A 13128-nucleotide genomic window follows, 5' to 3' on the forward strand; every position below is an offset into this window, starting at 1 on the left:
GTTCTTGTCCTAATAAATCACTATAATCATATGGTCTTCTTTTTCTATTTGTTATTGCATTTTCTTCAAATTTTAAATAAGGTAAACAACATTTTGTTGCTGTTTTTTTGTCTTTAATTGATTTAAATGGTTCTTGTGTATTATTTAATGTACGAATATGCATATCCCAAATATGTGATAAACAATTATATTTAGTTTTTAATCCTTCATTACATCCTGGATAAATACATCGATATTCCTTAAATCTAACTCTTTTGGTTTTATGTTCCATCTTAAAAGACCAAATAACCATTTTTAGTTTTATTTTTTTTTTATAATTTCTTAAATTCTTTTTGTTATTCCTTTTTATCAATAAAAAATTCTAAATATCTTCTTGAGAGTTTCTTTCCTATTATTTTTTTTTTCTATTAATTTTAATTAGAATAAATTAATTATGGACTTTACAACCGATGTTATTATTCATTGATTAAGTTAAAGTCATTCTTTTACTTATTTTTTATTTCTTTTTTCTTTAAGATGGTGAGGAATTCTTGTTAATTAATCATAACTTAATTATTTATTATATTATTATTATAAAAATATTCTAATAAAATTAAGATGAAGAAAGAAAAATAATTAAAATTATTGATTTGATATATCTTCTTTTCTATTAGCTAGTAAGATTGGATAAATATTCTTATATGCTAAATTCAAACTCTCTTCATCTTTAGCACCTGTAAGAACAACTTTCCCTGTTGAAAATACTAATAAAGTTACTTTAGGTGATGCCATTCTATATACTAATCCAGGAAATACTTCTGGTTCATATTGACAAAAAGCCAAATATGAATCAACTAAAGCACGTAATGCAATTTGAAATTTCACATCACATGATCCTACTATATTTTGAACATTAAAGTTAGAATAATGAATTGGATATCCAATTTTCTTTATAATCTTTGCATATTTTTTTGATGCTATTTTACTTTCTTCAATTGAACGAGTTCCAGTACATACAATTTTACCTGTTTGAAAAATTAATGCCGTTGATTTTGGACTTGAGATTCTCATAATCGCTCCTGCAAAACGTTTCGGATTATACTCTGCATTTCTTGCTTTTTGTACTATTTTTCTCAATTCTAATTTAACACCTAATTGAAATGTTGACACTACATTTACAATCTCTGGATGTGTATCGTTTGGATTATTTAATGATCTCTCTTGTGACTCAGTTGAAGTTGACATATAATCTGCATGACATAAACTTCCTATTTGTGACATCGATCTAAGATCAATACATAAAAGAGTGTTATTGAGACATTAGTCTTCAAATTGAAAAATAGAAAATAAGATATAAACATTTTTCTATTTTACTATTAAAAATGATTTCTTCAAAATGCCTTATGGTTACATTAATTCAACTTTCATAGAATTTGTGGGTATTAGTGTTATTTGCATATTAAATACTGAGAAAATGTCATATTAAATATTATCTACTTTGTTTTAATGTTCTAATAATATTATAATTTTTTAATAATTAGTTATTTATAGAAATTTCAATAATTTTTATCATTGTAGAAATATAAAAATAACTCTACAGAAGATCTTATTAATGAATGAAAATCCTTTAATTAATTACTTTTTGATTTTTTTGGATTTTGTTTCTAAATGATTGATAAAAAAATAAATTAGTAACAGAATTAAGATAATATATTACTCTTCAAGAAACATTTGTTTCAGATATTTTAAATATGCACGTAAATTGGCTTGATCAAGTTGATTGTCTTTTAGAGCAATTAACTTTTGACCAAGATCATATTTTGCTGTATTAAATTGTTGAGTAGTATCTTTTTGAATACTCTTTTTGATTTCAATTGCGTTTTGAATGATAGAAAGAGGAAATCCAGCCATTTCGGCAATTTGAATTCCATAATAATCATTTCCATCAAATCCTTCTGTTAATTTGTATTTTGGACATAGTCCATGTTCGTTTAATACAACCTCCATATGATATTGACGTACAACATGAGGGTATAACTTTTCTAAGTTATTTAACTCTGGGAAATGAGAAACAAAAAGGCAAGTTGATAAACTTTTAAGAATAATTTCTTCACTAACAGCCCATGAAATAGAAACCCCGTCAATAATACCTGTTCCTCTTCCTAACTCATCAATAAGAATCAAGGAACTATCGTTCATTAATTCAATAATTTCTTTAACTTCTTCCATTTCTTTCATAAATGAAGATTGATTTAATTCTATTGAATCGTCAGTAGATAATCTTGATAGTATGTTTGTTAATGGACGTATCGACGCAGCTTTTGCAGGGATGAAACACCCCATATGACTCAAAATCATTAATAATGCTATTTGTCTAATATAGGTTGATTTTCCTCCCATGTTTGGTCCATTAATTAAACAAAAACGAGAAGTATCATCAATGTAAGTGTCATTAGGAATAAATTGGGTAATAGATGTTTGTAAAATTGGATGTTTTCCTTGTTTGATAATAATTGAACGAGTATCATTAAATTTTGGTTTACATATTGTTGAATTTGTTGATGAATAGGTAACAAAACAGATAATCATATCCAATAGTCCAATCATTTCAGCCATTTTATTAAGAACATTAATTCTTTTCTTTAATTCTTCGGATTTTTCTGAAATTATACCAATTGATAATTTAATGATATCATTTTTGATAGAAAGAAATTTATTATTCAAGGAAATCATTTCTGGAGTATTGACAGAATATTTATTATCAGTTAATTTAACAATTCTACAGCACCCTTTAGGAATATTTTGTTTTGTACCTTTAAATATATAAGAGAATCCTGTTTGTGTAGTTTTTAATATTAAACCGAGGGCTGATGCTTCTTCAGCAGAGGTATGAATTTTTTCCAGTGTTTCTGTAAAAATTTGTTGAGAAATATCAAGATATGGATTAATATTTTGTTTCATTACAAAACAAATTTTATTCATTGTATTTTTTGAAAGAATTACTGTTGGATTCAAAATACTTTCTAGAATTAACTTTAATTCGTTAATTTCTGGATCATCTAATATACTTCTCATTGTTGTAATAAGAAGTGGAGCATTTGTATGAAGCTCAAACACCTTTTGGAATTGAGGAATTGTATATAATAACTTATATAATTCACACATATTTTTTAAGATTGATTGAAGAGTTGTTGGACGGATAGAGTCAATTCGGTTTAGTTGAAGAATTGATGTAATGATTTTATCAATATCAGGAAGTTGTTTAAGAAATTCAATTGAACGATAGTATAGTTCTGAATTCCTAAGAAAGAATTCAACACAATTTTGTCTTTCAAGTATTGTTTCGATATCACACGGAGGTTGGAGGATGTTATCAATCAAAGTTTTTCTTCCATTATTTGTTAGTGTTGTATTAATAACAGCAAATAACGAACCTGTATTCTTTGCATCTAAATTATTAGTAATTAACTCCAGTTGTTGAGCAGTTTGAACATCAATCCTTATTTTATTAGACAGAGGAATGTATTTTCCATATAATGCACCTGGTTGAATAATAAATGCAGACTTTTCAACTTTTTGAATTAATGCATTAAATGATGCAGCACATAGATATCGTTTTGTTAAATCCTTTCTAAGTAAATCACAACAACTTCCAACAAATAACCTTTCTGATAATGTTACACCATCATTTTCATTGAACGAACTCCTTGGGAGAAATGTAATTTTATTTCTATTTTTTTTAAGAAGTTGAGTTAATTCACTCTTTTCTTGGGTTTTGGAAATAATTATTTGTGTAGGAGAATACATGTTAATAAGAATTAATGTTTGGATGTATGTGTTTGTATCTAGGTATTGGCACAACCCAACAGTATTAGAACTACATTCAAACCAACATACTCCTATTTCTTTTCCTTTTGTTTCACATAAGGCCATAACAATTTCCCTGTCATAAAGGCTTTCGTTTTCTCTTTTTCTTTTCATTACAAATTTTAATTAACTATTATTTTCATCAAAATTTCCTTATTTCTCTTGTTGTCTTTTCATTACAAATGATAAGAACGAACAAAGAATTTTTTTTAATTTTTTTTTTTGGTTTAGAAAAAGTTTAAATCAGAGTATTATAATAAAAATATAATTTTATTCTTATCACTATATCTTCACTGAGAAGTATTTTTAGAGCTTCAATCATATTTAGTTCACATGCAACACAGGTTGCAACCAACTAAAGAAGATATTTTTAATGAATTTAAGGAGAATATAGTACTACAACTTAATGTTCTCAACGCAATGAGTACAGTCACAAAAAAAACTGATAGAAAGATTTTGAACAAAATTACACCGATGGTCGTTCAGCTAATCGAGTTAACAAAAAAAGAAAAAGAAATAACTCAAGTAGGTTTGAATACTTCAGGGTCATTATTAGTATTAGAAGAAATTTACCAAAACATCAATGAAGAAAAAAGTAGAGAATACGTTAGTTATATTCAAGAAATTATGACAACTAAAATGCCTATCACTGGAATGAGACTATATTATATGAGTGAAATCATTCGATTGTATGATAACATTAGATTTATTAATGAAGAAGTTGGGTTATTATTTCTTGAATTTAAACACATTAAAGAAGTTATCAATAAAACAATTGAAATATTTACTATTTTGTCAAAGTTACGAGAAAATAATGAAAGAAGTAAAATAATTGTTCAAGAGTTTATTAACCTTATTGAAGAAATTAAAAAAGAAGAATTAGAGTTAGAGAATAAATCAAATCTGATTACTGATAAAATTAGAGCACTAATAATGAAACATTTTATACATATCATTTCATATTCAAAATTACAAAAAATATTTCTTGTTATTTCACAATTTTTTGCAATTCATTTAGACAATATTATACAGTGTATTCAAAAGAATAAAACTGATTTAACTCCAATAGTTATTAATGATTTTATCTTTTTAATACAATACTACATTAATTGTATTTCTCTTATTTCATTCTATTATTTTACAAGTCAACGGAATATTTCATCTTTTTGTAATAAATTATTCCCATTAGTACAACAAACATTGAAATTAATGATTGATCTCCTTCATACAAGTCATACACCACAAGAGATATTTGTATTTCTTGAGAAATTTAAGAATGAATTATTATTTATTTCATTTTCAATAAAATCTATAATAAAAGATATTATTGAATTAATTCCATCAGTTTCATTTGAAACTTTTAAACATACTGTTAGTGATTTCTTTTTGATAGTTGAAGAGATTGATCAACTTAATATTGATGATTCAATTTATGGTATTATTGAAAGGATGAAAAAAGTCTTATTTATGCAAAAGAAATTTCAGTCTATTATTTCTATGATTGTTCAATATGATAAAAAAGATATTCATTTTGAGAATAGTATTAATATTATAAGTCAAATGGTAAATATGATGGGATCAAAAAATATTACTAAATCAATGGTTCACACTCAAATTAAAAATATCAAACAAAGTATCACTGAAATTATGATTGAATCATCTCTTTTCATTCCAATATTTTCATTTGGGATAGAAACTCAAAAATTTGCATATCAAAATAATATTATTTGTATTTTTTCTGAATCTCAACAATGTATGAAATACCTTTCTTCTTTTATAAGAAATAGTAAAGATGGAGGAGTATACCACAATTATGAACCAATGCAAATGATTTCTTATTTGAAAAATTCTTATTTTCAAAAAAAGTTTTGCATATTTCCATCAGTATCAAAAGAAATTACTATTTTCTTTAACTTATTAGAAACAAGAAAATTTAAAACAATACATGAAATGGCACAATTTGTTTATGAATCTCAAATGGAAATAAGTAATTCATTTACACCACAAACTGATATGATTCATTATTGTATTAATGAAATTAAAAATAAAATATCATTATTTTTAAATGAAAGTTCAACTGAAAAATTAGAAGAAATTATTAGTAAAAGTATTATTGTATCAAAAATGTGTCAATGTTTTATTCTTCAAAATCAAACAAATGAAATAACAAAATATCCTTTAAGTATTGAAAAACAAATTAAGTCAATTAAAGTATTTAGTAAAAGTGGTAACATTTCATTAAAAATTATTAAAGAACCTATTCATGAACTTCAAAAAATTCTTAATTCATTACAACAGTCATTACACTCTACTCCATTTGAAAGTTTTGGATTAGTTAGTTCACAATGTCATTCATCTGGTTCATCTTCACACTTTCAATCACTCCATTCTATTTGTTCACAAAAATTTTTTTCAACAGACTCTACAATATCGTCAATAGAATCATGTTGTACAATTACATTAGATTATAGGTTTAATGAAATTTTTGTTTTATTAAGAGAATCGTTTAATACCATATCATATTTTAGAGGAAATGGTAAAAAGAAAATATCAAAAGAAGATTTTATTGGATTTAAAGAGAAATTTGCAAGTTGTACAGAACATTGTTTTATTTTTTTCTTTGATTTAGCTGATAATAAATATAAACAAATAACAACAAATGCAATAGAAGTATTAAAACAATATCTTTATTTTATTTCAATTCCAACATTTCCGAAATATTATAATATTATTTCAGAATATATGGTATCAACATGTCTAAGTTTCTTTTCAAGTATTCTTCGTAGTTTTTATTCAATTCTTTCACAAAAATTATTATCAGTTCGATCTGAAATTGAAAGTTTAGTTCATCATATGGAACCATCACAAGTAATTTTATTTACATTTCAAAAGAAATATAAACCACTTATACATGTAATAGAAGGATATTTAGATTATTTTGTATTATATGAACCAAAAAAGAATGTATGTCCAATTACTAAATTTATTAAATGGACATATAAATTACCAACAATGAGTTTTCCAATTGATTTTAAACCACTTTTTATTTTTGATATTGAAAGTATTAAACCAACAAAAGAAATAGATAGTAATTTATTATTAGAGAAGTTTTTAACAAAAAATAATATAGATGTATTACTTAATTTATATGGATTTGATAATACATTTAGATTATGTCTTCAAGAAGATCAAGAAATAATAGATATTGTTTCTATTATTTCGTGTTATCAAACATTTATAACAAAAACATCAACTCAATTTGAATTTATAACAAATGAATTAAAATTAAACAGTACAGTAATTATTAATGAATTAAAAGAAATTCAACAATATATTAATTTACCGATTTTTATTCATAAAGTAATGTATGGAATTACTAAAATATTAAAGTATATATTTCCAATAAAAAGAGTTATATTTATATTGAGAAAACAATTAAAATTATTAATCAACTCATTTGCAAAAGATGAAGAAATTGAAGAAAATGGATTAAAAAATTATTTAATAATAATAAGATATTATTGTTTATTATTAAAATATAATTATATTGATGAAAATTGCAGTATTATTAATAAGTCACATTATTTAAATATTAATGAATTTATATCAAATATTTTTGAAATTATTCATTTCTTATTTTGTCAAAGAACTATTGATACAAGTTGGATTATGTTATTAAAATTTCATATTTCTTTCTTATTTTCAATTCAATTTGAAAAATTAGAAAATTTAATATATTCGGTAATATTTTTTATAATAAAAAATCAAAGTCTTGATGAATTGCAACAACAAGTTATTAATAAAGTGGTTATTTCAATTAAACAATTATTAGGTGTTGAATTAAAAAATTATGAACCAACTAATTTAGAAACGTTATTAAAATTCTCTCAAACAATTGTAGAACATTACAGTTCAATAGAAAAATTTAACATTATTAAAACACTTAATAAATTAAATAAAAAACAAAACAAAAATGAGTTAAGTAGTTTAATAATAGTATTTTATAAAATTATTTGTGATGAAATGTATTTAAATATTAATAATAAATTATATTATTCTTTTAATAAATTAAGAAAAGAAATAATCAAATTTTATAATAATTTATTTGAAGAAATAAATTGTAATATATTATTAACAACTCTTATTACTGATTATATTAATTTAGCACCGATGCAAGTAAAATTATTATGGTTATGTTTGTGTAACGTTCTTTCTTCTTCTTCTTCTTCTTCTCTTTTAGAAATTATTCCTTTAATTAATAACATAAGTTCAGTTAGTAGTAAATTTCAATCAAGTACAGTTGCATTATATTTACAGACATTAGAAAAAATGATTAAAAATAAAGAGTCAAATGATACAATTAAACAAATTATTTATATTATTATATCAATTTTATATCAACCATTAGGAAATATTGTAAAAAAGTCAATTGAATTTGAATATCATATTAACTGTTTAAAAATATTAAATGGAAGTGAAAAAATTATTTCATTAATTAGAAAAGAAAAAAGAGGAATTGAAAAGAATATATTTGAAATTAATTGTTATTTACAGTTAGCGTATATTATAAATAATACTATAATGAAAAAAGAATTAATTAATAAATTTAGAATGATTCAAAATGAAGTTTTTACAAACCATATTTTATTTGATCAATATATTATTCAAAAATTAAATGAAATGAAAGAAATTAGTTTTACATTTGTATCAAGTGATTTTTTTATTATATTTGATATTCTTCATATTTGTCAATCTTCATTAATGATTAATCAACAATCTTCATTAAAACAAATTTATAGATTAAAATTAATGTGGTGTGAAATTGAACCATTTACTTGTTTTTTTGAAGGCAATCAAATTCCTTCAATGATTAATACAAGATTTTGTAATATAACAGTAGAAAATTCAATTAATAATTTAATTAAACAAATTACAAATAATAATATAGAACAAATTACTTCATTTAAATATATTCATGGAGTTATTCAATATCTTTTTAGAATAAATGATTTTGCAACAAAACATTTAAAAACAGTATTTGATTATTATTCAAATCATGATATTATTGATATTTCTGAAAAAGATTTTAATTTAATTTCTTGTTATTTCACAATGAAACAAATAGAAAAAATGTTTGTTGATGAAACTGAAGATTATGAAATATCATTATGTCATTTTATTCATTCATTAATTATTCCAACTTCACCATTAGAATTAAAATCTATTAATTTTAAATATAATCAGTTTAATGAAATTTATAAATTTTCTTCAATTAATATTATTATTGATTTATATCGGTTCACTAATATTTTTAAAATGAGTCATTTAACTGTTAAAGATCAATTTAATAAAATTATTCATTTTAGTTATGCTTTACATCGTCTTCAAGAAACAATTCTTCTTTTTAAAAAACAAACACAAGAAGTTTTAGTATTAAATATGATATTAAGTGTTATTGATACTTTACATTATCGTATTAATCAAAAAATGGAGATACTTTGTCAATATAATAAATTTGTTGATCTTTTAGAAGAAGAAAAAGTGACTAATATGATATTATCATTAATTTCTAATTACACAAGAATTAAAGAACATTTTGTTGTACTAAAGAATCTTTCTGGAGATCAATTAGTATTACCAGTTCAATTTGATATATCAAGTATAATAAATATCCCTACTTTATTATTTTCATTAGGACAATTAATTATTGGTGGAGTGTCTCGTGGGGTAATGTATAAATGTCTTTGTGTTATTTCAATGGGATTAAAAGATGCAAAATTATGGGAATATGCAAGAACATTAGGATATGAATCTGTAAAAACAGAATTTACTGATAAATTAATCCCTGATGATGAAGAATTACAAATTTTTGAAAAAATAATTCATAATCTAATACAATTATTTCATACTCATCAAATTATTAATAAAACTTGTTGTTCATTTGAACATGATAATATTATTGGATTAATTCGATTTACTGTTCTTCAATTATTTTATCAATTTAAAACAAATAAAATGACATTTTTTTATTCATGTTTAAATCAAATATGTGTTTGTTTAATTGGACTTATTGCTATTGTAACAGAACAAGATCAATCACTAAATACATTAATGACAGAAGTTATAAATTATCATGAATATAGTATTTCATTATTAAATGGTGAAATCGAAGTTGATATAATTGCTTTGCTTAAACAAATACATTTCATTTTAGATAAAGTTTATTGTATTTATTCACCGTTAAGTTCTTTTATTTCTGATGAATTGATTTCATCTCTAGTCGTTGAAAAATCTTTATTTACATTATACACTCAGTTAAAAGAAATTATTCATTCATTGTTATTATCAAATCACTCAATACAAACAATATCATATTCAAATTATATTTCTTTTATATGTTCATATAATAAAAAACTTTCTATTTTAATACAAAATTTTATTAACTCTTTCTTTATTTCTTATTATTTAAATAATGAAGAAATAATTATTCATTTAAAACATCCTATTATTTCTTTAATGCAAGTTTTATCTTCTTTTTCTAAAATTGCGTTGTGTCCTTTTCTTCAAGAAAGTACTGTCACAATTAGTTCTTTATTATATCAAAATATGATTTCACTTCATTTCTACTTAGATGCTTGTTTTATTTTTAGTCTCTTAAATAATACTTCTAATACTTCTTCTCCTATTATTCGTAGAATGATTTATATTTTTGGTAAATTACTTGAAATAATGAATAAATCTACTTTGTTTGAAGACTTCCCTATAAATGAAATCATTTTAATAATTAATACTATCGTTTCAATAACAGCTACTATATCTTCTTCATTAATTGAAATTCATCAAAGAATAAAGGCTATTCTTTCAATTCTTTTGAATTTCATAGAAAATAATTATTTAAATATTCCTTCAAATATTCAAAATCAAACAGAAATTAATATTCATTTAAGTATTGCTCAATATGGTCTCCAACAATTTACTTCCCATTGTACTTGTTTATTAATTTCTCATCTATTTGATGATTCAACAACATTACTTATTTGTGCCTATTTACAAATTATTATTTCTGAAATTATTTCCATTATTTCTTTGTTGAACCATTAAATGTGTTATATAAATTCTATATTTTTTTATTTCTTTTTTTTGTTGTTTGAAACTGTTCAGAACAATTTAATTTATTAATAATCTTGTTTTATTCATTACAAACTATTCTATTTTCCTCATTTATATCATCTTTTTTTAGTCTTAAAGTATTCTTGTTTTACTTGTTAATTTTATATGACTGTTAATGCATTAGTACTACCTTATTCTTCTGTAACTGGTCCGACTTGGAGTATTATTTTATTTATCTGTTTTTCTCTGTTTGTATTTTTACTAATTTCAAATCTTTCTTTTTTTTCCTATTCTTAGAATGAATTAGATACGACACTTAATACAAATAATTTATTTGATAGTTATTCAAAATGTTATCATTTATTTAAACCTATTCAATACCTCAAGAAATAAAAGATTTATCATCTGAATTGTATTTCTTTTTATCACAAAAAAGGATTGACGTTGATTGTTAAAAATAAACAATAATACTAAATTCAAATTCAGTCATAAAATTATTTTAAAAGAATAATGAATTATTTATTGATAATGTATAACAAAAGAGAAAATAGTTAATGAATAGGTCTAACTGAAGAAAAAAAAATCATAAACATATATATTGAATTAAGTATGTAAAAAATATAGGATGTACAAAAGAAGATAGAGAGGATTATGGAAATACAATACTACCAGAAGTTACATCACTTAAAGGTTGTTTTTGTATCTATAGTGTAATACGATCAATTACTATCCACAGGAATTGTCGAATTAGGAAATAATTGCTTTGACGGATGTACATCATTAAAATTAATTAATATACTAACGTAGTTACTAAAATAGAGATGAATATTTTCAAAGATGCTCGTCATTAAGATTTGTTAATTATAAAAATATCTAAATTGTTGGTGAAGATAGAATATTTGTGGATAAGCAAAACATAGCATCTGTTGACATTGAGAAAAAAAAAGATGATGGAAACTAAATAAAAATGGGAATATCAATGAGTTTGTTAACTAACAACAGTCACTAAATTATGAAATTATTGTATTGAATCTGTAGTTCATTAACCATTTATTGATGTACCAACATCAATAAGCAAAATAGGAAAGATATGTTTTGGTAAATATTGGCCATTCAAAGAAATTAATATAACAACAACAATTAGTAAAATAAGAAATGGTTGTTTTGGTTGTTGTAAAGAATTAAAATCAACTAACAAACTAACAACAATTATATCATTTGGAAAAGGATATTTTTATCAATGCAGATGTAAAGGTAATAATGAAAAATGGCTTTAAAAATAGTAAAATGATCTTTTGTATACCACTTAAATAATGAATCATCTATTATTTATATTCTTTTACTAAAAGTAATAACTCAAATATCTAAATCCTATTTTATAATATTGTATTTGAATTCTTTCTGAATCGAATCACCTTGAATGTTCTCAATTACATTTTATATTATTTCATTTATATTATATTTGATTAAAACAAACAAGTTCATTATGGATATAAAATATTTTGAATAAGACACAAAATTAATAAAAATCAAATAAAACAACTTGTATTTGAATATTTATTCAACTTAAATTTAAGATTGAATGATCGAGTAATCAATTAATCACTAGATAATCATTTAATTAACACTAAATTGTTTAATGTTCATTGAATAAAAATATAGAAACGTATAAATATGCTAAAATTCAACACCAACAATCTAAGAGTATAAGTACATATTTTATTTCAAGAACATCCCTTTTAGTGTTTTACAAATACAAAAATATTTTATTTCATTATCTTAGTCATTTTTAAATAAATAAACTTGAGTTAATTGAATTTTTATCTTAATAAAAAGATATAAAGTACAGTTACACTTTCATATTTTCATTTGGTCTTAGAAACAAGCCAATACATATTATATACAACCATATTTTATGAAACTAAATGAAAAATATTCAACTAAATAAAAAGTTATGTTTTATGAATCTTTTAAACCATTCTTCGATTCTTTTTTTTTAATTATTGTCAATAAATTCACTATGTGTGTATAAAATAAAACTTGTAGAATGTATGACAGACACTTTTGTTCATAGTTATGATGTTTGAACATCAAAATGAAGAATAACACATTTTTCAAAAGAGAATGATATTAAAAACAAAATAGGGTTATGAAAAAGAAAAGAAAGACAAA

General features: G+C 22.6%; 4 protein-coding genes across 4 annotated transcripts in view, besides 20 other annotated features; 2 read left to right on the forward strand and 2 right to left on the reverse strand.

Moving 5' to 3' along the window:
• Positions 1 to 290: 290 nt before the first annotated feature.
• Positions 291 to 328: a sequence feature (AT_rich).
• A 61-nt stretch (positions 329 to 389) lies between these two features.
• Positions 390 to 435: a sequence feature (AT_rich).
• Positions 436 to 533: 98 nt separating this feature from the next.
• Positions 534 to 626: a sequence feature (AT_rich).
• EDI_260400 (TATA-box-binding protein) lies at positions 622 to 1260 on the reverse strand (the record flags this gene model as incomplete). Its single annotated transcript, XM_001738094.1, has 1 exon — positions 622 to 1260. The coding sequence occupies one exon, from the start codon at positions 1258 to 1260 to the stop codon at positions 622 to 624; it is 639 nt and encodes a 212-aa protein (XP_001738146.1).
• A 231-nt stretch (positions 1261 to 1491) lies between these two features.
• Positions 1492 to 1571: a sequence feature (AT_rich).
• EDI_260410 (uncharacterized protein) lies at positions 1549 to 3912 on the reverse strand (the record flags this gene model as incomplete). The annotated part of the gene is made up of 3 exons (XM_001738095.1): positions 1549 to 1584; positions 1619 to 1643; positions 1697 to 3912. 3 exons carry the CDS (start codon positions 3910 to 3912, stop codon positions 1549 to 1551), a joined length of 2277 nt encoding a protein of 758 aa, XP_001738147.1.
• A 135-nt stretch (positions 3913 to 4047) lies between these two features.
• Positions 4048 to 4070: a sequence feature (AT_rich).
• Positions 4071 to 4095: 25 nt separating this feature from the next.
• Positions 4096 to 4121: a sequence feature (AT_rich).
• Positions 4122 to 4266: 145 nt separating this feature from the next.
• Positions 4267 to 10947, forward strand: EDI_260420 (uncharacterized protein; the record flags this gene model as incomplete). Its single annotated transcript, XM_001738096.1, has 1 exon — positions 4267 to 10947. The coding sequence occupies one exon, from the start codon at positions 4267 to 4269 to the stop codon at positions 10945 to 10947; it is 6681 nt and encodes a 2226-aa protein (XP_001738148.1).
• Positions 5126 to 5184: a sequence feature (AT_rich).
• Positions 5874 to 5913: a sequence feature (AT_rich).
• Positions 7335 to 7473: a sequence feature (AT_rich).
• Positions 7519 to 7611: a sequence feature (AT_rich).
• Positions 7766 to 7981: a sequence feature (AT_rich).
• Positions 8058 to 8079: a microsatellite.
• Positions 8205 to 8244: a sequence feature (AT_rich).
• Positions 8407 to 8455: a sequence feature (AT_rich).
• Positions 8754 to 8793: a sequence feature (AT_rich).
• Positions 9059 to 9141: a sequence feature (AT_rich).
• Positions 10224 to 10344: a sequence feature (AT_rich).
• Positions 10948 to 10952: 5 nt separating the features above from the next.
• Positions 10953 to 10988: a sequence feature (AT_rich).
• A 456-nt stretch (positions 10989 to 11444) lies between these two features.
• Positions 11445 to 11480: a sequence feature (AT_rich).
• A 910-nt stretch (positions 11481 to 12390) lies between these two features.
• Positions 12391 to 12428: a sequence feature (AT_rich).
• A 677-nt stretch (positions 12429 to 13105) lies between these two features.
• Positions 13106 to 13128, forward strand: part of EDI_260440 (ATP-dependent transporter, putative) — a gene marked incomplete at both ends in the record, with an annotated part of 1095 nt that continues 1072 nt past the window's right edge. Inside the window, one exon of the mRNA XM_001733359.1 lies at positions 13106 to 13128. This exon is cut by the window's right edge and continues 1072 nt beyond it. Within this exon, the coding sequence (XP_001733411.1) occupies positions 13106 to 13128 (23 nt within the window).

This window comes from Entamoeba dispar, genomic scaffold (genome assembly GCF_000209125.1).
Source record: "Entamoeba dispar SAW760 scf_1105229461103 genomic scaffold, whole genome shotgun sequence".
Classification (NCBI taxonomy): Eukaryota; Evosea; order Mastigamoebida; family Endamoebidae; genus Entamoeba; species Entamoeba dispar.